General features: G+C 45.6%; 1 protein-coding gene across 1 annotated transcript in view; it reads right to left on the bottom strand.

Moving 5' to 3' along the window:
* Positions 1-9,234: 9,234 nt before the first annotated feature.
* Positions 9,235-23,364, bottom strand: part of GPD1L (glycerol-3-phosphate dehydrogenase 1-like) — a gene marked incomplete at its 5' end in the record, with an annotated part of 37,200 nt that continues 23,070 nt past the window's right edge. The window contains 3 exons of the mRNA XM_014548386.1: positions 9,235-12,183; positions 15,061-15,167; positions 15,775-16,008. Coding sequence (XP_014403872.1) covers positions 12,087-12,183; positions 15,061-15,167; positions 15,775-16,008 — 438 coding nt within the window. The remainder of the gene's footprint in view (positions 12,184-15,060; positions 15,168-15,774; positions 16,009-23,364) is intronic.

Here is a 23,364-nt window from a genome sequence, read left to right on the forward strand (position 1 = left end):
TTGGAGTTCCAATCTAGAAGAACGAAACTAGTTTTAAAAAATTTGAAAGGGCAGGGTCCGGGAGTAGGCAAGGACTGGCTGGAAGAAAAGAACAGGCTGTTATTTACAAAGGACACACACACGCAGGTGCAGGCCTGTAATGGGATCAGAGAGGCAGTGTAGCAGCAAATTAAGCAAAAGTCTTTAACAAAGATCAAAACCAGGAGTAATTGCCGGCGGCAGGCCCCAGGTTCCACACCACCGAGCCAGCCTGCGTGGCTGGCTCCTGTTGGTACGGAGCTGGCCCCGCGGAGACAGCTTTGAAACGGTGGGTCTGATGAGTCCTGTCCTCTCTCAGACTGAGACTCAGACCTTGAATTGCCCAGGTTTGCGACCTCTTTCCTGGATGAAAGCCCTCCGGGGCGGGGCGTTGGCTTTAGCCACAGGGAAATGTCCCCGAGGTGGAATTAGGAGAGTGTTAGAAACAGGAAATTTAGCACTCGGTGGCTGGGAAATAAAGCAGGGCTCTTTGGCCCAGTCTGAGAGAAGCGGATCAGGTTAACAGCTTAGCAACTCAGCTCCCCGCAGAGAGAACCCAAGAAGCTACCCGACACCTGTAAGCGCCCGCCCTGCGTGGTGTGGATTTCACGAAACTCAGGGCCTTTGATTCTTGTGATTCTTGCACGGTCATGCCTTTCAATAAGTCCAGGCGGACCAAGAGCTCAGGGGGCTGAACATAATGTAGACGGGATCGTTCGGAGGACTTTGCACACGTATCTGTGAGTTGGTTAATGGCCGGATGCGCAGAACAAAATAGCTTCCTTCCCCCTCCCTCCTGTTTCATTTAACTCCCAACAGTGGCCTCAGCCAGAGGGCCAGGGCATCGCTGTGACACTATCCGAGGCAGATGTAGGGCAGGATTATAAACTACAAGGAGGCCCTGGCGGGTTTGGCTCCTTGGATAGAGCGTCGGCCTGTGGACTGAAGGGTCCTGGGTTCAATTCCAGTCAAGGGCACATGCCTGGGTCGGACTCGATCCCCAGTAGGGGGGCGTGCAGGAGGCAGCCGACGGACTCGATCCCCAGTAGGGCGGTGTGCAGGAGGCAGCCGATCAATGATTCTCATCCTTGATGTTTCTCTCTCTCTCTCCCTCTCTGAAATCAATAAAAATATATTTTTAAAAAATGACAAGGAGGCGTAGACAAAACCCTGGTAAAGCGGTAACACCTTTTGTGGGTATGAAAGGTGGAGGCCGTCTAGCCCACCTGACCCATGAGATGTGACTGTAGCTGCTGCCCTGAGATCCCATGACATTCAGGCACAGGAGGAAGCCAGTGCGCGGGAGGAAACTCGCAGAGCCAGGAGAAGAAGGGAGGGAAACAGACCTGACAGCCTGTTGTTGCCACAGCTTCCTCAGCAAAGATAAGATCGAGGCTGGGTTTGTTTAAAGAGAGACAGATCCTGGTGTCTACCCAAGATGTTTGCTCTTACCGCATTTAATCTGTCGGCAGGAGCAAGGAAGAAGCCGTATTTGGGTAAACACTGCTTAAAGCGGTAGCCGTTCCTGGCAGAGCCAGTTTGCAAACTGGATACTGAGAATGAACCGTGGAAAACCAGCCCAGCCTTGGCAGGGGCTTCAGCTGTGTTTTCTTAAAAACACAGACCATCTTTGTCAGCAGAGCTTTGAACAGGGACTCGGAGCGGGAGGGCAGAGGGCAGACGGTGTCACTGGCCGTCACACTCCAATTCCTGAGGAAAGGGACACAGGGACCCCTCCTGGGAAGCTGCTCAGTCAGGTTTGCTAAACAGAACCGCAAACTCGGCTTCCAACCCGGAGCATCAATATCCCTCGATGAGAGTGGCCTGCAGCAAAAAGGTGGGATTGCTCCTTCATGCCGTTTGGCCGCTCAGTGGGATCACCTGGGGAGCCTGACCCACTCTAGTTTAGACCAGTGAGATCTGAATCGCTGACCGCAAGTGGGCAGGTCACTGGCGCTGCCTCAAAAGCCTCCCACGTGTTTCGGTTTGGAGGCAGGGGAAGAAGTAGTGGTCAGAGCAGCGCTTTTCAAACTTTAATGGGCACGCAAATCACCTGGGGATCTCCTGCCCAGCGTGTGATACAGGCAGGTCTGGGAGGGCTGGAGAGCTGTGTCAGGGGATGCTGAAGCTGACCACCCGGGGCCACGTTTGGGATGACAGGGGTCGCTGGGGCTAGCTCTTTGGTAATGGGATCGGAGCTAAGGCTTCTCACCAATAAAGTACAATTCAAAGCCAATGGTGAGCCTTTTCATCCTTTTGGTAAAAAAAGGCTTTCCTATGTGTGGGAAGAGTAAGCAAGCAGGCCAGATGAGCAGAAATGAGAAAAGCAATGTTTAATTACAGTTTAGTTACTTCAACTGATGAATCAGTAAACAAAAGGTGGTATATCCCTGCCATGGACAGTTATTCAGCCATAAAAAGGAATAAAGTTCTGATGCATACTACAACATGGTTGAACCTTGAAAATATTATGCTAAGTAAAAGTCACCAAAGGGCACATGTAATACAGTTTCATTTATATAAAATATCCAGAATAGGCATGTTTTTAGAGACAGAAAGTAGATTAGTGGTTGCTTAGGAGGGATGGCTAGTGGGTACAGGGATTCTTTTTGAGATTGTGAAAAAGTTCTAGTAAAATGACTACACATTTAAAAATGGGCGAATTGTATGGTATGTGAACTGTATCTCAATAAAGCTGTTAAAAATTACTGGAAGAGTCCTGGCCAGCGTGTTCAGTGGTTAGAGTGCCAGCCTGCACACCAAAGGGTTGTGGGTTCGATTCCCGGTCAAGGGCATGTACCTGGGTTGCAGGTGTGATCCCTAGCCCTAGTTGGGACTTGTGCAGGAGGCAACCAACAGATGTGTCTCTCTCACATCAATGTTTCTCTCTCCCTCTCTCCACTCCCTTCCACTCTCTCTGAAAATCAATGGATTTGATCAATGAGGATTAACAAAACGAAACAAAACAAATTACTGGAAGAAGGTTTTTGCAACCAAACAAACATATTAAAGAAAATATACTATTCTTTTTTTTTCAAGAGAAACATCAAAAGTGCTTTAGAAAATATACTATTCTTTATGTGTTGTATATAAATATACAATATATTATTTATATACTATCTTCATGTATGATATATATTATATATAGAATATATAATATGAAATATAAAGATTACATAAAGATTTGTACGAGCAAATCTTTTTTTTTTTTTTAAGGCAAACAATTCAGCAGAAAAATAAACAGAGGATATGCACAGACAATTCACTACAGAGGAAACCGGAAGGGCCGATGTACACATGGGAAGAGGCCAAACCTCTTTGGAAATCAGCAAAATAAACATTAAGATATCAACCAACTACCATTTTAGACCCATCAGGTTGGGGGAAAAAAACTATACAAATTAATATGATGATACTAAGTGATGGCAAATATGGAGAAATGAGAAATTTCCTATATTGCTGGTGGGAGAGCAGATTGGTCCAAAATCTTTGGGAAGCAATTTAGCAATATTTCAATAAATGTGAAAAAAAAATAAAAAATAAAAATAAATGTGAAGCGTGTATATCCCATGACTTGCTAGTAAGTTCATGAGAGGAAGTCTCATCCATGTATATAGGAGGCATGCATAGGACTATCTTGCCATTTTCCATATTAGTAAAAGTCTTCAACCTATATGCCATCAATAGGGAGATGGGTAACTATATTAAGGTTTATCCATATAATGGAAAATGAGACAGCAGTTAAAAATAAATGAATTTGAGCTACTGAATGTAATAGAAATATTTAAACATGATTCATATTATTTCCTAGAAATGAGACTAAAGAGAACAAGAGTTCTTGGACCTGTCGCACCATCACTTCTGCTAGATTGCACTGGCAAAGCAAGTCACAGGCCAAGCCCTGATCCCAGGGGCTGGTAAACAGACTGTGAAGCCTCGTGGCTAAGGACATGCATTTGGGAAGGGGTGAAGAATTGGGGTATGCTCTAGCCAGTTTGGCTTAGTGGATAGAGTGTCAGCCTGTGAACTAAAGAATCCCAGGTTTGATTCTGGTCAAGGGCATGTACCTCGGTTGCAGACTCGATGCCCGGACCTGGTTGGGCGTGTGCAGGAGGCAACCAATTGATGTGTCTCTCTCACATTGATGTTTCTCTCTTTCTGTCTCTCCCCCTCCCTTCCACTCTCTCTAAAAATGATTCTCTCTCATCATCATCTCTCTCTCTCTCCCTACCTCTCTGAAATCAATAAAATTATATATATTTTTAAAAATCTGGAAAAAATATCCTTGGGTGAGGCTTAACAACAACAAAAGAATAAAAAAGAGTTGGGGCATGATGGAACTCTCCCACATGCCATGTCTTTGTGTCATCTCATCAACGTGACTGCTTCAGGAACCACCTGGGATGGAGCAAGCCCTCGATATCAGCTCTGGGCTGGACACGAGGACACACAGGTACCTGCAGAACCATCTGGCTCAGGGAGATAGTCTAGTTGGGAAGACAAGACACGTGCACAAAAAGGTCAGTAACATTCACCTTGAAGAGAGAAAGGTAGGGATTAGTGGCCAGTAGAGAAAAGGATACTCTGATAAGAAGAGGCAGCTTAAAGAAAGGTGTGTAGTAGCCATGCCTCCGTGCCTGTAAAATGGGACTAATGCCAGCTGCCTTGAAAATGAAATGTCATGGGAAAGTGGTGCATAGTAGCCTCTCAATAAATGTTAACAGAACCTAGAAATTTAGCTCTAACCCTGACCTGCCTCTACATCCCACACTCTCTCTCAGCTCCCACCACCCCATCCTTTTATCCCTCACTCACTAGGCCTGTGGCCATTGCATGGCCTTGGCATGTGCTGTGCCCTTTACTGGGAAAACGTCTCCCTCCCCTACTTAGTTCTACTGCATCCTGGTTCAAGGGTGACTTCCTCAGGCTAGGTCAATGCTGTGGTTACAAACTCACTTAGCACATTATATGCCCTCAATACCTATCTGTTGAATCAATGATGTTGGTTGCATTACCCTTGTGCAGTGCTGCCCTCAAGTGGTTGCTCTGGGCATTGCAATGATTGATTTTAAACTGCCTGTCAATGGCTTTGTTGAGTGGAGAATCATATGAATATGGAGCCCAATAGGTGCATGAAAAGGTGCCCAATATCACAAACCGTTGAGAAAAGATGATCAAAACCACAGTGAACTATCACTTCACAGCTGTTAGGATGGCTATTATCAAAATGACAATAGAGGGTCAAATCCCTCTAGTATTAACTACAACAATCAAGGCTTAACTAGAACAAGACTGCGCACAAAGACCACAAGGGGGTGCACCAAGAAAGCATAAAAAATGCGGAGACAAAAAAACATGACAGAAATGGAGGATATAGAGCTAAAAAACGCAATTTTGAGGGCTTGCAAAAATGTGCTAGAAGCTGTCAATAAACTTGAGGAGAGAGTCACGAAAACTAATGAGACCCTCGATGCTATGATAAAGAAACAACTAGAAATTAAGCATACACGGTCGGAAATAAAGAATATTACACCCAATAGCAGACCAGAGGAGCCCAAGAATCAAGCCAAAGATTTGAAATGCGAAGAAGCAAAAAACACCCAACCGGAAAAGCAAAATGAAAAAAGAATCCGAAAATACGAAGATAGTGTAAGGAGCCTCTGGGACAGCTTCAAGCGTACAAACATCAGAATAATAGGGGTGCCAGAAGATGAGAGACAGCAAGATATTGAAAACCTATTTGAAGAAATAATGGCAGAAAACTTCCCCCACCTGGTGAAAGAAATGGACTTACAGGTCCAAGAAGAGCAGAGAACCCCAAACAAAAGGAATCCAAAGAGGACCACACCAAGACACATCATAATTAAAATGCCAAGAGCAAAAGACAAAGAGAGAATCTTAAAAGCAGCAAGAGAAAGAGACTCAATTACCTACAAGGGAATACCCATACGACTGTCAGCTGATTTCTCAACAGAAACTTTGCAGGCCAGAAGGGAATGGCAAGAAATATTCAAAGTGCTGAATACCAAGAACCTACAACCAAGAATACTTTATCCAGCAAAGCTATCATTCAGAATTGAAGGTCAGATAAAGAGCTTCACAGATAAGGAAAAGCTAAAGGAGTTCATCACCACTAAACCAGTATTATACGAAATGCTGAAAGGTATCCTTTAAGAAGAGGAAGAAGAAAAAGGTAAAGATACAAATTGTGAACAACAAACATGCATCTATCAACAAGTGAATCTAAGAACCAAGTGAATAAATAATCTGATGTACAGAATGAACTGGTGATTATAATGAATCAGGGACATAGAAAGGGAATGGACTGACTATTCTTGGGGGGAAAGGGAAATGGGAGATGCGGGAAGAGACTGGACAAAAATCGTGCACCTATGGATGAGGACAGTGGGTGGGGAGTGAGGGCGGAGGGTGGGGCGGGAACTGGGAGGAGGGGAGTCATGGGGGGGGAAAAAAAGAGGAACAAATGTAATCTGAACAATAAAGATTTAATAAAAAATTTTAAAAAATGACAATAGATAACAAGTATTGGCAAGGATCTGGAGAAAAGGGAACCCTTGCATACTGTTAGTGGGAATGTAAGTACAAATACAAACCAGCATGGAATTTCCTCAAAAAATTAAACCTAGAACTACCGTATGATCCAGCAATCCCACTTCTGGGTATATCTCCAAAGGAAATGAAATCACTATCTTGAAGAGATATCTGCACTCCCATGTTCATTGCAGCATTGTTCACAATACCCAAGGTATGGAAACCTATGTGTCTGTCAATGAATGGATGCATAAATAAATGCAGTATATTTATACACAAGAATATTACTCGGCTACAAAAAAGGAAATTCTGCCATTTGTGAAAACATGAATGAAGCTGGAAGACAAATGCTAAGTGAAATAAGCCAGACAGAGAAAGACAAATACTGTGTGATCTCACTTTTACGTGGAACCTAAACAAGTTGAACTGATAGAATCAGAGAGGAGAGTGGGGATTGCCAGGAGCTTGGGGGAGAAGTGGAAATATGTTGGCCAAAGGATACAGATTCTCATGTATAAGATAAATAAGTTCTGGTGACCTAATGTACATACTGGTGACTCTAGTTAATAATACCGTATTTTATACCTGAAATTTGCTAAGAGAATAGATCCTAAGGGTTCCTACCACCACTACCACAACAGAAAGGTAAACATGAGTGATGAATATGTCAGTTAGCTTGTGGCAACCATTTTCGCAATGTATACATATATCAAATCATCACGTTGGTCAATCCTGCCTCAATAAAGCTGAAACGAACATGAGAACAGGGCCTTGAGGAATGGGTGTAATGAAAAGTGAGCTTCTGTCCAGACCTTACCTGGACACTCCCGTCTTAGCTCACGAAGCTGTTACTGGGCCCTGACCTCCCCCTTCCCTCCTGGCTCACAGACACCTCCTCCACTCTGCTCTGGCCTCATAACTGCCTCACCCAGACAACTCCTTAGTGCCTCATTCCCTTCTGATCTATAGACCAGAATGTGCTCTTGCCTCCAGGACATCTGCGGAGCTTTGAGGGCCCCCAAGCAATTCAAACCAAATATGGATGTCCTTTTCTCCCTGGGTACTTTCCATCTTGAAGTCCCCTGGTGTGCTCAGGGAACTGTGAAAAGCAAATGACTTGTTTTCTGACTTCTCATGAAGCCTGACACTGTTCATAGATCAGAAAATTGGAGCCCAGGGAGGTTAAGTAACTCGCCCAAATTCACAGAGATTCAAAGTTTGAATCCCCACCTGACTCCAAAATCCTGAAACGTAGTGTGAACTCATTTTAAGGGGCCAGAAGCTTTTGCAACTGGAGGGCAAAGAACTCTAAGAAAAAGAGTATGAGTGGAAGAAAACAAAGATAGGTACAGGGCCTTAGAAGGGACTTGACAAAATGGCCTCAAAGTGAAAATTCAGAGATAGACATATCTATCTCCAAAGAGAATGGAGAGGGAAACCAGAGGGAAGGATTTTTACTTTAAATAAAATATATATATATATTGATTTCAGAGAGGAAGGGAGAGGGAGAAAGAGAGAGAGAAACATCGATGAAAGAGAATCATTGATCGGCTGCCTCCTGCTGGGAGGAGCCCACAACCCGGGCATGTGTCCTGACCTGGAATCGAACCATGACATCCTGGTTCATAGGTCAACGCTCACCACTGAGCCATGCCAGCTGGGCAGGATTTTTCTTTTCAATGTCTACCACCCTATTTGCTAAAACTTCTTTAAAGCATGAAAGGTCCACCCTTTAAAAGTATTTCCCAGGTATGTTCCCAGGTCTTTCTTGAGAGCAAAAAGCAAGCAGCAGGTGTTTCTGCTTTTGTTAGAATGGCAGTGTCAGAATGAGGGGGAGAAGACAGATATTTAGCCAAATCAGACATAAGTGGGTGTCCAACATCAGGGAAGGGAAAAAGATACAGAAACAACAAAAAATCCAACCAGATGTGTAAGTGGATAGAGGGCAGAGTGAAAGTAAAATTGTTGTACCTCAAAATGTGTGGTCGGTGTTGAGTTAAAAAGTCCAAATGAAACCCAGACACTTGACAACTGCCAAGCAAAAACTCAGCTTTGTTCATAAGAAATGTATTCTGAAAACTTGACCAGAAAGTCACAGGGACAATGATGCAACTTTTTTTCAGACTGCCAACCGCCTCAGGAAAAGTCATTCCCAAAGAGTGACCCCTAGTGGACAGGAGGGTCATGGTTCACTGGAAATGAATTTCCTCAGACAGCATCTTACCCCATGGTCAGCTGGTTTTTCATAGGAGTCTTCTGGGCTTTTGCCTAAAAGGTCAATTTGCAGTGTTTTTTTTGTTTGTTTTTAATATTAATTTTTCTTGCTTATAAACATTTCACTTATATGTCCCATTTTGTGCCTATATAAACTTTCAGCACCACCAACTATTGGCTGCTTTAACAAAATTGTAGTTTTGAGTAACAAATTTTTACTTTTTACAGTGGGATTGGTAGGGTAGTCTTCTAAATTCTTTGTTGTTAATCTTCATTCAAGGATACTTTTTCCATTAATTTTTAGAGAGTGAAAGAGAGGGAAGGAGGTGGGGAGGGAGGGAGGAAGGAAGAGAGAGAGAGAGAGAGAGAGAGAGAGAGAGATTGGTTGCCTTCCCCCAGTGCCCTGACCAGGGCTGTGTTTGAAGACTGGAATTAGAAATGAAGCCTTTCTTTTAAAAATTGCCTTTTTATTATTGTTAATGCAGTACAATTTTAGGGGGGGAAAAAAGAGCTTCCCTAAATAGATAAAGCTATTAACTGATTTTTAAAAAGGATAAGATCAGTAGCACAGGTTTAGGGGTTAAATGTTTATTAAACCAAGCTTTTAAATTATATCAATTATATCCACCTATATAGTCTGTAAACAAATACAGTACACATGTAAGTAAAAGGCTCTTTGATTAGAATTAATGGAAAAACTACAGAACCCTTTGCATGCTGGCATCCCAACACTCCTTGGGCCGATGCCATGGCGCCTTGTTACAGTTAAAACAGTTTAGTGAAAAGCCAGGAGGAGTTTAGCTCCACTCTACCGGCTAGGCCGGGTTTCAAGACAGACAACTGTTCCGCATTACAGTAGGTTGGGATACAACAAGGCAACAGTATAGTTTTTACATTCACAGATTGGCTGAAATAGTACAAATTAAGCTTCTCTTCTAGATGTCTCCCTCTTTGTTACCATAATTAATGAGAGATGGTAGACAACAGGTGATTACAAAAAATACTAGTAGATAACTCATAGAGTAATAAATATTGACAACAGAGCACAAACTTACAATAAAATTTGCGTTTTTCCATGATGCGCGGCATACTATAAGTATGTTCAAGAGGTACAGTCAGCAGACTTCCGAGCGGTAAGAGAGCATTTGTAAAGAAAAAACACTCACGTACAAAACCCAGAGCAGGAAGGGTGAATGCAGATGAGAACACACGAAAGACAGAATTCCTCAGCTCTGATTATCCTACTTAATAGACACCACAATTAGCTCACAGCCCTTTTATGTATCTTAAAAAGTAACACTTTGTTACCTATGTACAAACTTTTAAAAAACATGAATCATGTGACAAGCAAAAATTGATCAACTTAATAGTGGCACTAAAATCAATAAAACTTGGAGCATTTTGTGTGCTTTCACATTCTTCTGTGGATGGGGCTTTATAACACCCCCAAAATGATTTGGATAGAGTTCTTAAAATTCCCACAGAAATATAAAAGGTCAAAAATCTCACAAAGTGACTGAAAATCCATAAATATGTAAGTGACATTCATATGTTCCCTTAATAGTTTATCAAGTGCTATCTAAGGTCATTGTAATGCTATCCTGAAACCAATCTCATTTAAGAAGATACAGTGATTCCCATTCTAATTCTAGAATTAAAAGCACGTATTCCCCATAATGTGCGTTTCAGCGGAGCTGACACCTACTTGGTTGTACTTGCCAGTGTCACCTTAAAGCTTCATCAGAGCTTCGTGGCAGGCCTGAGCTGGAAAAGGTGAGAATGAACACGACCACAGGTCATTATTCATCCTAATTTTGTGCAGGGAGAGATGGGTAAACTTGAGTTATCGAAGGTGACCTCAGCCTAGAACAGTGTCCCTTAGAAACTTTCACAGGTTTCCTTGCCAAAATAAAATCTCCGTAATCGAATGTGCTTGGGCCTGGCTAGGTTACATAAACAGGTTCCACTGACATGCTAACATACATTCTATACCTTTAAGATTCAGCTTTCCCCAAACTCACCTGACCTTGCCAGGGAACACCCAGAAGCCCCCCCTGCTGGGTCCCAGGACACTAGTCGCCTATGGAACAAGGGTTGAGAAATGCTATTGTAAAGTTAAGTTTCTACAGTAGTGCTTCTAAAATCGTAGTGAACGTCAGAAACATGTGGGAGGGGTGTTAAAGCACAGATACCGTTCCCACTTCCGAGGTCTGTGGTGGGACCTGGGAGCCTGCATTTCTAAGAGACTCCAAGTGGAGCTGATGGAGCGAGGGCCACGCTTTGAGTGGCATCAACAATGCCCCACACAAATCTCAGCTGCAGGAAGCCCTCCCATGGCCTCCAGAAAGGCTGCCTGTGGCCTCTGACGCAACCAATTGGCTGGAGGTCAAATCAGCCCAGGGACATCTGAGAAGGTCCCAGGGCACCTTAGGGGGTGGGGTGGGGTGGGGTGGGGGGAGCACTAGAGTTGACTCCTGGCTCTGCCCCCTCCTTATCAGGTGACCAGGCACAGTGACAGCATCTTCAAAAGGAATAACAGCAGCCCCTCTCAGAGGATCTGTGAAGCTTAAAGGAAATGTTTGCACAAAACAAAAACCATTGCACTAGTGTGGTTAATCAGAAAGATGTGCCAGTCACAGCAGGAAAATTCCAGATGAGTTTTCTGTGTTCTGCACATCCTGGCAGCTCATGAAGAGAAAAGAGGCTAAAAACGCAGAAAACTGCAGTGAGAGGGAATTACAGAGTGGATTACCTAATTAAAAACATCTAGTTGTTAAAAAAAGAGATCGCCTCACAAAGTCATTAATTACGCTGGCTTTGAGATAGTGTTTAAAAGTTACAGTCTGTTGATCTTTGAACGCATTCGCTCTTTCATTCTACCACGTTATCAATGCTGGTTAAATTTTAATATCAAGAGAATGAGAAAAAAAAAATTCCTTCACTCAAAGATATAAATTAGATCTAAAAAACTCAGCTGAGATAGTTCCAGTCTTATAAGCTACCACAGTGGGAAAGTTTCAAAAGTAATCTTTAAAAAGGACTTTTAATTTTGGTTCATGCATGCAAACATCCACAGAATGAGAAATGAACACACACACTCATGCGCTCACATATGTGCGTCTAGTTGTTGCCCAGTGCATCTTAGCCAATGATCTCCTTCTTGAAATTCAAAAGCGAGCCTGTAAAAATTCATACACATCCATGATGGGATTACAGTCAAGCCAACTTCTTGTTGCCAAGTCCCAGTTTCCACGTGAACCCCAAACATGATTTACGCTGCCTGACATGCTGCATGGTCCACTTTACAAATGCTCTGGATGGCTCTGGAGACAAGACAGCATCTCTTGCACGGGCTTGCCTTCATAGCAGATCTGATAGACGGCAGTAAACAATGGAAACCTAGTTGGGGTGGAGGGGGGAAATAGGAAAAGACAAGTTAAGCTATCTGGTTTACCTCAGACAACGGATCAGTTTTTTTGACCTAACAGATGGCAGATTAGTGTGCTACCTGTGACCATCTCCTACATTCCTTAAAAAAATATCTATATCTATATATATCTATATCTAGATATCTATATCTATATATATATGTGCCCCCACCCCATAACAAAGAAACAGAATTTCCGGGGGATGAGGCCCAGAAATCAGGATTTAAAAAAGATTCCCAGGTGATTCTAATGTGCAGCCAAGGTTGAGAAACACTGCCTTAGAGTATTGGGGGTTCAGTTCCAGACCACTACAACAAAGCAAGTATCGCAATAAAGCAGGTAAATCTTTTTTTACTGGCGGGGGGGGGGGGGGGGGGATCTTGACTTATGAAAAAAGCAATATCGGTGAAGTACAACAAAATGCGGTATGCCTGTACTGGACCGAGAGGGCAGCCTCAAATGTCAGCCCAAGGACTGTAGACCTCATTCTGTCAGAGCAGGAGGCCTCTGAATCTGAATACTCGAGGGACAAGGGACCATGGTGATCATCTGGTCTACCAGTTCCGTTTTGTGGATAAAGAGCCTAGGGCATAGAACAGCTAAAATGCTGACCTGTCTGAGACTACGTGGCTAGTAAGATGCAGATGGCCTTAAATGCTGCCCTCCTGCTCGGGGCTCTTTTCGTAGCAATGGAGGAGGGAGGAGAGAAGGACATAAGAGGGAGACCAGGCCGGAATGAAAAAAGAAAAAAATCAAGGCCAAGAGGTGGCACACAGGAGAAGGTTAGAGCTCGACTCCGCCTGGGCAGGCTGGGGAAGCAGGTGCAGGGGAGGGAGAGTCCCACATGCTCTACACTCCAGCCCGGGAGAAGGGGGCGCCCCCTCCAGAGACCTCATTAAGCACAGGCACAGCCTGTTCGATTTCTAGTCAGAAGGGAGAAAATGGGACATGACTGAGGAGAGGCGTCTGCTCAGAGCCGAGCTGCGCCTGCTTGATTACATCTGCTTTTTAAAGCAGGCAGGGCCCGATCCCAGAATGCCCGTTCCAGGCTGTGTTCTCCCAGGTGAAGTGATGAATGCAGACGGCCAGCCAACTTGTGAATTTATAAACTCGTCACACGGATCCCTCTTTAAAATGGTGATTGGGAGATACTAACCATCACCAAACACCCAGGTATTGTTTAAGACTTTAGACACATCCCTGATAAAGAACGAATGGCCACTGAGGAGGCCAGCCACGCACACCAGCGCATCACTGTCTGCTGTTAAGTATGTGAGGAGAACCATGCGTGTCGGAGGTGTTTTCCTGGAAGTCACGGTTTAAAGGTAATTCTCCTCCTCTGAGGGCTTGTTTATGACTTCCATCTCTGCCTGGCCGATTTTAAAAGCCATTTCGGAAATATAAAATGCAAATTAAAGAAGGAAGACAAATGCCCTGTCCTCCCTCATTTTCCACTTTCCTTAGGGAATTCTATGGGTAGAAAGAGGAGAGCAGGGTAAGGTAAGGATGCCAGGTTGGGACCAGCAGACACCTGGGCTGACGTGAGAGGATGAAGGAGACGCAACTAGAGAGACGCTGCCTGTAACCCACCTCCTGGCAGCATCCACAGAGCTGCCTAGCTCCCTACTCTCCCAGGCAATCAGACATCCTCTGTCCCACAGAGAATTACGGAGAGTTAAGGATACACAGATACACTGCATAAGCATTGCAGTGGTTCTCAACCTTCTGGCCCTTTAAATACAGTTCCTCATGTTGTGACCCAACCACAAAATTATTTTCGTTGCTACTTCATAACTGTAATGTTGCTACTGTTATGAATTGTAATGTAAATATCTGATATGCAGGATGGTCTTAGGTGACCCCTGTGAAAGGGTCGTTCGACTGCCAAAGGGGTCGCGACCCACAGGTTGAGAACCTCTGCATTAGAGAGTAAGGGAGAGGGAGAGAGAGATGGAAACATCAATGTAAAGCATTGTGATTATGGAGGAAGGCTCAACAAATCAGCAAGGGGCAGCCTCAGGGTGGCCGGGTAGCTTTGGAGGTGCTGTGGGGCTTCCTCCCTCGATCGGGTGGCAAATCCAGCTGACCTGAGCCCACCTTTACCATGTGACCAGCCTGAAAGGTGCAGCGGAGACGGGATGCATGCATGCATCCGTCCGTCCAAACATCCATCTATCCATCCACACGAGGGCAGGCTGCAAGGCTGCTCACTGATCCTTCACACAGGTCCCTTCACCGCCCACAGTTGAATTCTGGGGTGACGTGTCTTCCCTTCACTTCTGAATTGCTTGGCAGTTTATTAACAAGATTCTATCCGGATGCATGCATGCATCCGTCCGTCCGTCCAAACATCCATCCATCCATCCATCCATCCACACGAGGGCAGGCTGCAAGGCTGCTCACCAATCCTTCACACAGGTCCCTTCACTGCCCGCAGTTGAATTCTGGGGTGACGTGTCTTCCCTTCATTTCTGAATTGCTTGGCAGTTTATTAACAAGATTCTATCTTTTTACAAAGCCAACAAAGCATTCATTTTTTTTTTAAATTTAAAACTGGTAACATGTAGCTCTTACCAAACAATCCAGAGTCCTAAACTTCCTGTTTTATAATACGAAGAATGAAGCTCTTCTTCCCGAAGCTAAGCTGGGCCTGTGTTTTGTGTCAACACCCATTTTCAGGGCAGGTGGGTGTTTCCTGCCACAGATGTTCACGTCACACAAAGGATGGCGCTAACCTCAGAAAGTCCTGGCACACTCGTGACACAGCTGTGCGCGTGTGCACGGACCAGGTCATGAGGGGAGAGGGATGATGAGTGTTTCTCCGGTGTCAGGGAGACACGGGACTTACTTGTCCAGCAGCCCCTTCTGCTTGAGGATGCGGTACACTTCCGCCGAAGTCAGAGGTCCTTGGAGCTTCTGCCCATTCAGCATCTCCTTCTCCAGTTCTTCAATGGTCTTAAAAACAAAGGATGAGAAATAATCTCCGGTAAGGACTAGAGAGTCACTCATTTCCGGAGGAGAGTGGGGAAGCGGAGCTGCATTCCTCTGCTACAAGCCTAAGAAAGATGAAGACGTACAAGACAGCCCGGCCGGCATGGCTCAGTGGTTGAGCATTGACTAGGAACCAGGAGGTCACGGTTCAATTCCCAGTCAGGGCACATGCCCAGGTTGCAGGCTGGATCCCCAGTGTGGGGCGTGCAGGAGGCAGCCAATCAATGATTCTCTCTCATCATTGATGTTTTTCTCTCTCTCTCTCCCTCTCCCTTCCTCTCTGAAATCAATATAAATATATACAATCAATGATCTCTCATCATTGATGTTTTTCTCTCTCTCTCTCCCTCTCCCTTCCTCTCTGAAATCAATATAAATATATATATTAAAAAACAGATGTAGAAGATAAAGGATGTAAGACTGAAGCACTTTAAGTGAAAGCAGACAGGTAAACAGGACAAACCAGCACCCATCAAACCCTGGCCTCCACCTCCGCTGCACTGTGCTCACCCCACCCAGCCCAGGGGTCACAAGTGGGAGATGGGGGTGGGGAGGGCAGGCCAGGGGCTACCTTTCCAGTCCGGGCAAAGGCCTCGGCCACCCTGCGGTTCCGGCCCCCATAGCAGGTGGTGATCAGGTCGGCCACGCCGCAGCTCTCCAGGAAGGTGGCTGTGGACACCTGGCCCTTGCAGAAGATCTTGGCAAAGGCGATCATTTCCATGAGTCCCAGGCGGATGACGGCAGCTTTGGTGTTGTCTCCGCAGTGGAGACCGTCGCAGAAGCCCGCTCCCACCGCTACGATGTTCTGCGAAGGAGACAAGGAGGCCAGAAAGCTGTCACACATCCCTGCGGGTAAGGACGCGGGGCAGGTGGGGGGAGGCCAAGGCAGGACCACGGGTTCCCGCACAGTCCTCGGTTCTGCTCTTGGACCGTGAGCAAGAGAGATGAAAGAAGGGGCCCATTTTCAGGACAGGAGCCCAGATCTGGGGTCACCAGGAGGCAGCAATTGACGAGCATCAGCCAGAAAACTAGAACGCTGATAGTGGTCTCCAGTGAAATACTGTTTGGATCAACTGCCTTACCTTTTGGGTTTGTTTTCAAATCAAATACTTTATTTAAATATAACATTTATAAAGAAAAGCACAAATCATAATTTTCACAAATTGAACACGCCCTGATTAAAAAAAACACACAGAGAACATAACCAGGGCCCCGAGTCACCCTTCAGGTGCCCTCCTGGCCATCCCCTCCCACCAAAGGTAACCACTCTCCTGACTTATAACAGCAGATTCGCTTTACCTGTCTTTAAACTTTATACGAATAGAATCATACAGCATGTAATCTTTTCTGTCTAGCTTTGTCTCGAATTTGACATGTTTGTGAGATTCAGCCCTGTTTTTACACACAGAACAATTATTTTCATTGCTGTATTGTATTCCACTGTGTGAACACAGTGCAATCTATTTATCCATTCTTTTATTAGTTGGCATTGGGGTAGCTTTCAAAGGGTGCTGTAAGGACACCCAGGTACATATCCGTCGGCGACCACACACAGGTATTTCTCTTGGGTACATACCTAGGAGTGGAATTGCTAAGTCATTGCCCGTGCTAGACCTGCCTCTGCAGAAGGTGATAATCCAGTGCAGGGGTCAGCACTAAGGGTCGACTGCCTGGTTCCACAGCTCCACTCTTCCCTGTGCCTGCCAGCTTCCACGCTGTGGCCAATTTGGCCTGGCCACCCGCTCCTCCCTGGGTCAGAGACCTGCCTGAACCCTCTGGTTAGATGTCAGGGGGGAGGGGTGACCACCCACCTGCCTGCCTGCAAGGAGGCTTAGGAGGAAAAAGATTTATGGGAGCAAATAATAAAAGTAACAACACAAGTTAACCTTAGCAAAATGTTCTCAATGCTTCATATATTATTAACGCATTCAATCTTCACAACATTCCTACGAGGCAGGTCCTAGTAGATGCGGGGTGGGAAGTAGGAAACTCAAGGGCACAGGATAAGTAGCCTGCAGGGCCACACAGCCAGGACTGCAGAGCTGGGTCTCCAACCCAGGAGCCGTCTCCCCAGTCCTCTCCAGGGAGCAGGTCACAGCTCATTGCTCCAGGGCACAGAGGGGCCACCGCAGAGTCAAGATGAGAACTTTCTAACAGGAAGAGCTGACCCCACCCAACCGAAGAGACTTAGACAAAGGGGTGAGCTGTCAGCCACTGGAAGGATCCCGGCCCTGAGCTCCAACGAACTGCCTCTGACCTTTCATGTCACTGCACCCAGAGAAAAGGCAGATGAAGGTGCCCGTGGCCTGGGGGCTCCGGCCACTCTGTCGGCCCCTTCACTGCAGAACACACAGGTCAGGACCACTGCCGGAAGCCAATTCCAGCATGACAGCAGGGCTGAATCGTCTGGAGTGGCAAGGGCATTTCCCCAAACCTGAAAAGGGATGATTGCTTGGCTGCCAGACAGCTCAGGGCATCTTAATCTACATGTTATTGCCTCCTACTGGCCAAACACCTGAACAGCCGTAGGCAAATTCTTCCAATCTGACAATGGACTCTGTAAATGAAACCTGACCCTTTGCTTGTCTCTGGACTCTTTATTAAGCTACACACAGCCCTTCTCCAGATTGCTGAACCCTTCTAGATGCTGGAACAAGAACCCCGGCAGACCACCTCACTGTCTCCACTAGACATCCAATCTCCCCATGGGGGGTGGGGTTGGGGGGAAAAGGGGCTACTGCAGCGTAAACTCTTCCTTCCGAGGAGACCTTGGGCCCCAACCCAGTTTACTCTATGATGGATCTTGAAATCCTCGCTCTCTCCCTCTAGCACTTATCACTGTCAAAAGAAAAATAAACACACGGAGCCAGGCAGATTGTGTTTGCATAGCATCCGAGCAGATGTCCTCCGAGGCCGCTCAGCTGTGAAAGTTATCACTATCCACTGTGCATTTAAATCTGCTTTAAACTGCTGTGGAGCTAAACATACCGCGGTTTTCAGAAGACAGACGTGCTTAAGCCCTTCTCCATTTCCTGGGTGATGGCATTCATCCACCCCGCAGTGCCACCTTTGCAATTCTGACTCGGGGCGGTTAGGCGGACTCAATTCCTCCCGCTCCCATCCTATCCTCCCACAAAAGGAATATAAAACTGGCGAGGCGGCCCAGGCTACCCGCAGGCCATGCCGACACTCTCACCACCTAGGAAGAATGGCTCCACGAAAACCAAGTCAGTGCTCGCTATTTTCTGTAAGTCCACAACCCAGCCCACTCGTCCAGAGGCCAGCTCCCAGGGCACGTGACCTAAGATGACAGCTCCCAGGGCACGTGACCTAAGACGAAGTTCTGTCTGCAGAGGGTGGGCCGACCATAAGGGGAAAGAGCACGTGTGGTTTGCAGGCTGGGCCCTGGAGAAGGCAGCCTGGCTGAGATGATGTCAAGGGGGCTGAGTAAGCCCACCCGTGGACCGCCAGGCCCGGCACCCTGAAAGATGTCTTAGCTTGAGCAGTGTTGTCCGTACACGTTTCTGCAATGATGTAAATATTTTATATCTGCTTATCCATTACAGCAGCCAGCAGCCACTGGCCACTGACTCTCACATGGCTACTGAGTCTTTGAAATGGGGCTACTATGGCTCAGAAACTGAATTGAATTTTTTTAAAGTGTTAATTAGCTTGAATGTAAAAGTAAATAACCACATATTGCCAAAGGGCCTGGCTAAAGAAGAGGCGCAAGGGTGTCATCACAGCAAGGTTTGTCAAAGCCAAAACCCTGGAGGAAACCTACGTTTCCGGCAAGGAGGAGCGGTTAACCTCCCTACAGACAACCCTACGAAGGAACGACCCGGGTTTATCCCCCAATCTATTCTCCCCGTCTTCCAGAGTAACAGAGTCCCTGATTTTCATGCAAGTATATGACTACTGGGGGAGGGGGAGTGACCAATTCCCAATGTCCCTTGCAGCGAGGTGTGGTCACACAATTAAGTACTGTCCATTGAGATGAGGGCAAAGGACCCCATTGCAACTTCCCAGAACCTGCCTTAAAAGACAGTTGCACATTGCCCTAGCTGGTTTGGCTCAATAGATAGAGCGTCAACCTGCGGACTGAAGGGTCCCGGGTTCAATTCTGGCCAAGGGCACAAGCCTGGGTTGCAGGCTCGACCCCCGGTAGGGGGCAAGCAGGAGGCAGCCAATCAATGATTCTCTCTCATCATTGATGTTTCTATCTCTCTCTCCCTCTCCCTTCCTCTCTAAAATCAATAAAATATATTTTTTTTAAAAAAAGAAATGAATATTAAAAAAAATAAAAGACAGTTGCACATGGTCTTTGTCCTTTGTTTCTATTTCTTTCCCTGCCTGGAAGGCAGATGTGAAGGTTGGAGCTCTGGTCACCATCTTAGAACATAAGGATGATGAAGGGGTTCAGCACAGGCCTCCCCAACATGTGCCACTTTGGCATGTGAATCCAGAACCCCAGGAGCCTCACCTCCTTCCTTAGCCCAGAAAGTCACGTATACTTCTGTTCTGGAACCTCTCATTATGTGGGGTCTCTGACTCGGTCAGGTATATGGGGTTCCCGTACATAGGTATGTAATTAAATTTTGTTATTTTCTCTTGCGAATCTGGCTCATAGTCAATTTAATGATTAGACCAGACAGAAGGACCTAGAATGGGTAGAGGAACGTCTCTTCCTGCCCCACAAGGACAAGGGCCACACCCTTGTGAGCTGGAAGGAGCCTGGGTTCCTAAGAATTCTGTGCAATTGAGTTGTCATAGGGATTCAGGATTTTTACCTAAGAAATACACTTTTACCTGTTCACAGCCACTATTATGTTGGGTCTCCATTAAAGAAACTTAATCCTGATAAAGCATTTTTCAAAATGATAACATAGGTTGAGCTCTACACTTAAGATTTTTCTACTTTTCTGTATGAAGTACCTCTTAAAATTTACATGAAAACACAAATACCTCCCCAGTGAAAGAAGCCAGACACAGAAGGAGATACCCTGTATAACTTCATTATAAAATTTCTAGAAAATGCAAGTATCTCGTGTACAAAAGCAGATCAATCCTAGCTGGTTTGACTCAGTGGATAGAGCGTTGGCCTGTGGACTGAAGGGCCCCAGTTTCAATTCCGGCCAAGGGCACATGCCAGTAGGGGACATGCTGGAGGCAGCCAATCAATGATTTTCATCATTGATGTTTCTCTCTCCCTCTCCCTCTCCCTTTCTTTCTGAAATCAATAAAGTAATACATTTAAAAAAAAAAAAAAGCAGATCAGTGGCTGCCTGACTGGGGCAGGGAATGGGCCCAGTGCATTACATCCTTTAAATAGATGCAGTTTAACGTACATGAATTGTGCTTAAAGAAAGTTGACATTTAAAAAAGAACATTCCGTTACTGCTTCAGAGATGAACATAGGTAGGAGGTGCAGGACATTCTGAAGGCACTGGTACAAAATGATTTTGCATAATCCTTTTGCATTTTCTTTTTATTGTTTTCCTTGTAAGGAGCTGTTTTCCTCCCTCCCCCCACCCCCAGTCACATGACCTCATGTTTTTGAGCACAAAAAAGAATGTACATTTTTAAAATTTTCGAGTATGGAGATTACTAAAGGTTAATGAGAAAAGGAGTAAAACATGCCAAACTATTTGAACAGTAAGATCCAGTCTTCGTTTTAAAAGGGGACATAGTACCTGGCTGGTATGGCTCAGTGGTTGAGCATCCATCCATGAGCCAGGAGGTCACGGTTCAATTCCCAGTCAGAGCACATACCGGGGTTGCGGGCTCCATCCCCAGTAGGGGACATGCAGGAGGCAGCTGATCGATGATTCTCTCTCATCACTGATGTTTCTATCTCTCTCTCCCTCTCCTTCCCTTTCCCTGAGATAAAAAGGGGACATACACTCACTTGCTGAAAGATTAGAAGGGGATACAGCGAACACTGACGTGGTTGTCTCAGGATATAAGGATTACTGGTGACTTTCTTCTTTACATCTCTCTGCTGTTGTGTAAAATGTGCACGACTTTATAATCAGGAAAACACAATGATTAATTATGTAATAAAACCAACATATGTCCATTTGTCCTTGCTTTGGAAAGCTCTGACAAGGGAGGGCTTCATTTTATTCAACTGCCCAGACACAAACCAGAAAAGTCAGGTTGGACATAGTAACCAAGGAACCAGACCAAGACACTTGAAACCTGCATTGGTGCCAATATTTGCTGTTTGAGCCACTTACGGTCTCTGGATCTCTATCTCCCTATCTGTGCGATGGCATGGTTAGACTCAATTACTGCCAAAATGCCTGTTTCTCGGCCTGCAAAAATCCCAGCTTCGATGCAAGCCAACAGGAATGAGCGTAACTGATCCTGTTTCAGAGGATGGCCGAGGGGAAGGAAGATAGACGGTTCTCACTGAAAGGGTGAGGGCTACGCCCTCCATCTTGCCCCAGGGTAAGCGCTCCATCTTACCTTGGCCATGTGGTTGGCAAGGAGCTTCTTCCCGGAAGTCTAAGCCTCTGCTAACCACACCCAGGAACAAGACACCGACTTGCGCCTGGCCAATCGGCAAGGCCACAGCCCTTTCTCCTCCCCTTACTCCAACCCCCTATAAAACCCCTCTCCACACAGAGTTCTCTCTCTCTCTGCTTCCTGTCGCTGTGTCGGCAAGGTGGGGGAGCCGAGCTAGCTTCCTGCCAACACAAATGAAAAGCCATTCTAAGCTCAAACATGAGACCAGCATGGGTCCCGTTCATTTGCAGAGCTTTGCCAGAGCTGTCCATCTTTCTAGAATCTTCTCCCCAGCACAGGATCTCAGTGCTTCCCCATCCACCACCCAAAATATCCAGTCACTTAAAAACAGCTCTGGAGCCACACAGACCAGCGCTGAGCAATTAGGCATTCATGATGCTCCTGCTGCCGAGTGGTCATTAAACTAACGAAGGACCATTAAAAACACATAAAAATCCCAACCAACAAACATAAACAGAGCAGCAGAAGCCAGCATCTCAAATATATAAGAGGACCTGCCTAGAATGAGAAGAACGCCCCACACAAGCATTTAGAAATATAGGCATGTGCTGCCTGGGAGCCCAGGCCTTTGATTGGCTTTAATTTTTTAAAATTCTCATTGTACAGGGACATGTGGCCGCATGTACACACATATTAATTCTAATAAGTGGCTTTAAATTTTGACGAGAAAACAAGACGTACAATTTAGAGAAAGAGTGGGAAGGCATTCTTTGGATTTTGGTCTCCTTGACATTCTTTTTATCGTTGCAATTCTTACCTAACAAAGTGAGGTGAATGCCAGATCACCTAATTTCCTTCCCTAGGTGTTCAAATTCCTGGAAAGCAGTTTTTGCTGACAAAAGGAATGACTCAGCAACCCAGCTCCAGGCTACTCCCAGAGCCAGGATAGTGAGAGGGACTTTGACCTAGTCAAAGTAGAGGCAAGCCCGGCCGGCGTGGCTCACTGCTTGAACGTTGACCCATGAACCTGGAGGTCACTGTTCAATTCCCAGTCAGGGTACATGTCCAGGTTTTAGGCTTGATCCCCAGTGAGGGGTGTGCAGGAGGTCCGATTGATGATTCTCTCTCATCATTGATGTTTCTATCTCTCTCCCTCTCTGAAATCAATGAAAAAAAATATATTTTTTATATAAAAAAAATATTATTTATATATATATATTTTTAAAGTGGAGGCAAGTAAGGAGCCCAAGTGTGAAAACTTCCCTTTATTTTACCCTCCCAAGCCCCTGGCCAATAGGAACTGTGGACAAAAGGGGCCACATGCTGACCTGACAAGCTCAGGAGAGGCCTGCATGGCAGTTTTGCAGACTCAAAGACCTAAAGCAACCACAAAGGATGGTCTGAAATTAAACTTTAACTAAAAGCAGTTATGGTGGGCAGTTACGTCCTAGGCCAGTATCTTCACTGATAAGGTCAACCTTTACCTTAACTGAGTCTATCTGTCTTTTTGCATCTATGATAACACACCCTTGAAATGTCTGGGTAACTTGTGACTTCCCTGTATCTGGAGCCCCTGGGGCACAACCAGGTGTGCTGGGCCCCAGGACAGATACCACAAATTCCTTCATCATCATGCTAATTGATCCTGCACCCACCTAAGTATGTGTCCGTCATTTTACTTTTTATCCTA

This window comes from Myotis brandtii, unplaced genomic scaffold (assembly GCF_000412655.1).
Source record: "Myotis brandtii unplaced genomic scaffold, ASM41265v1 scaffold506, whole genome shotgun sequence".
Lineage (NCBI taxonomy): Eukaryota > Metazoa > Chordata > Mammalia > Chiroptera > Vespertilionidae > Myotis > Myotis brandtii.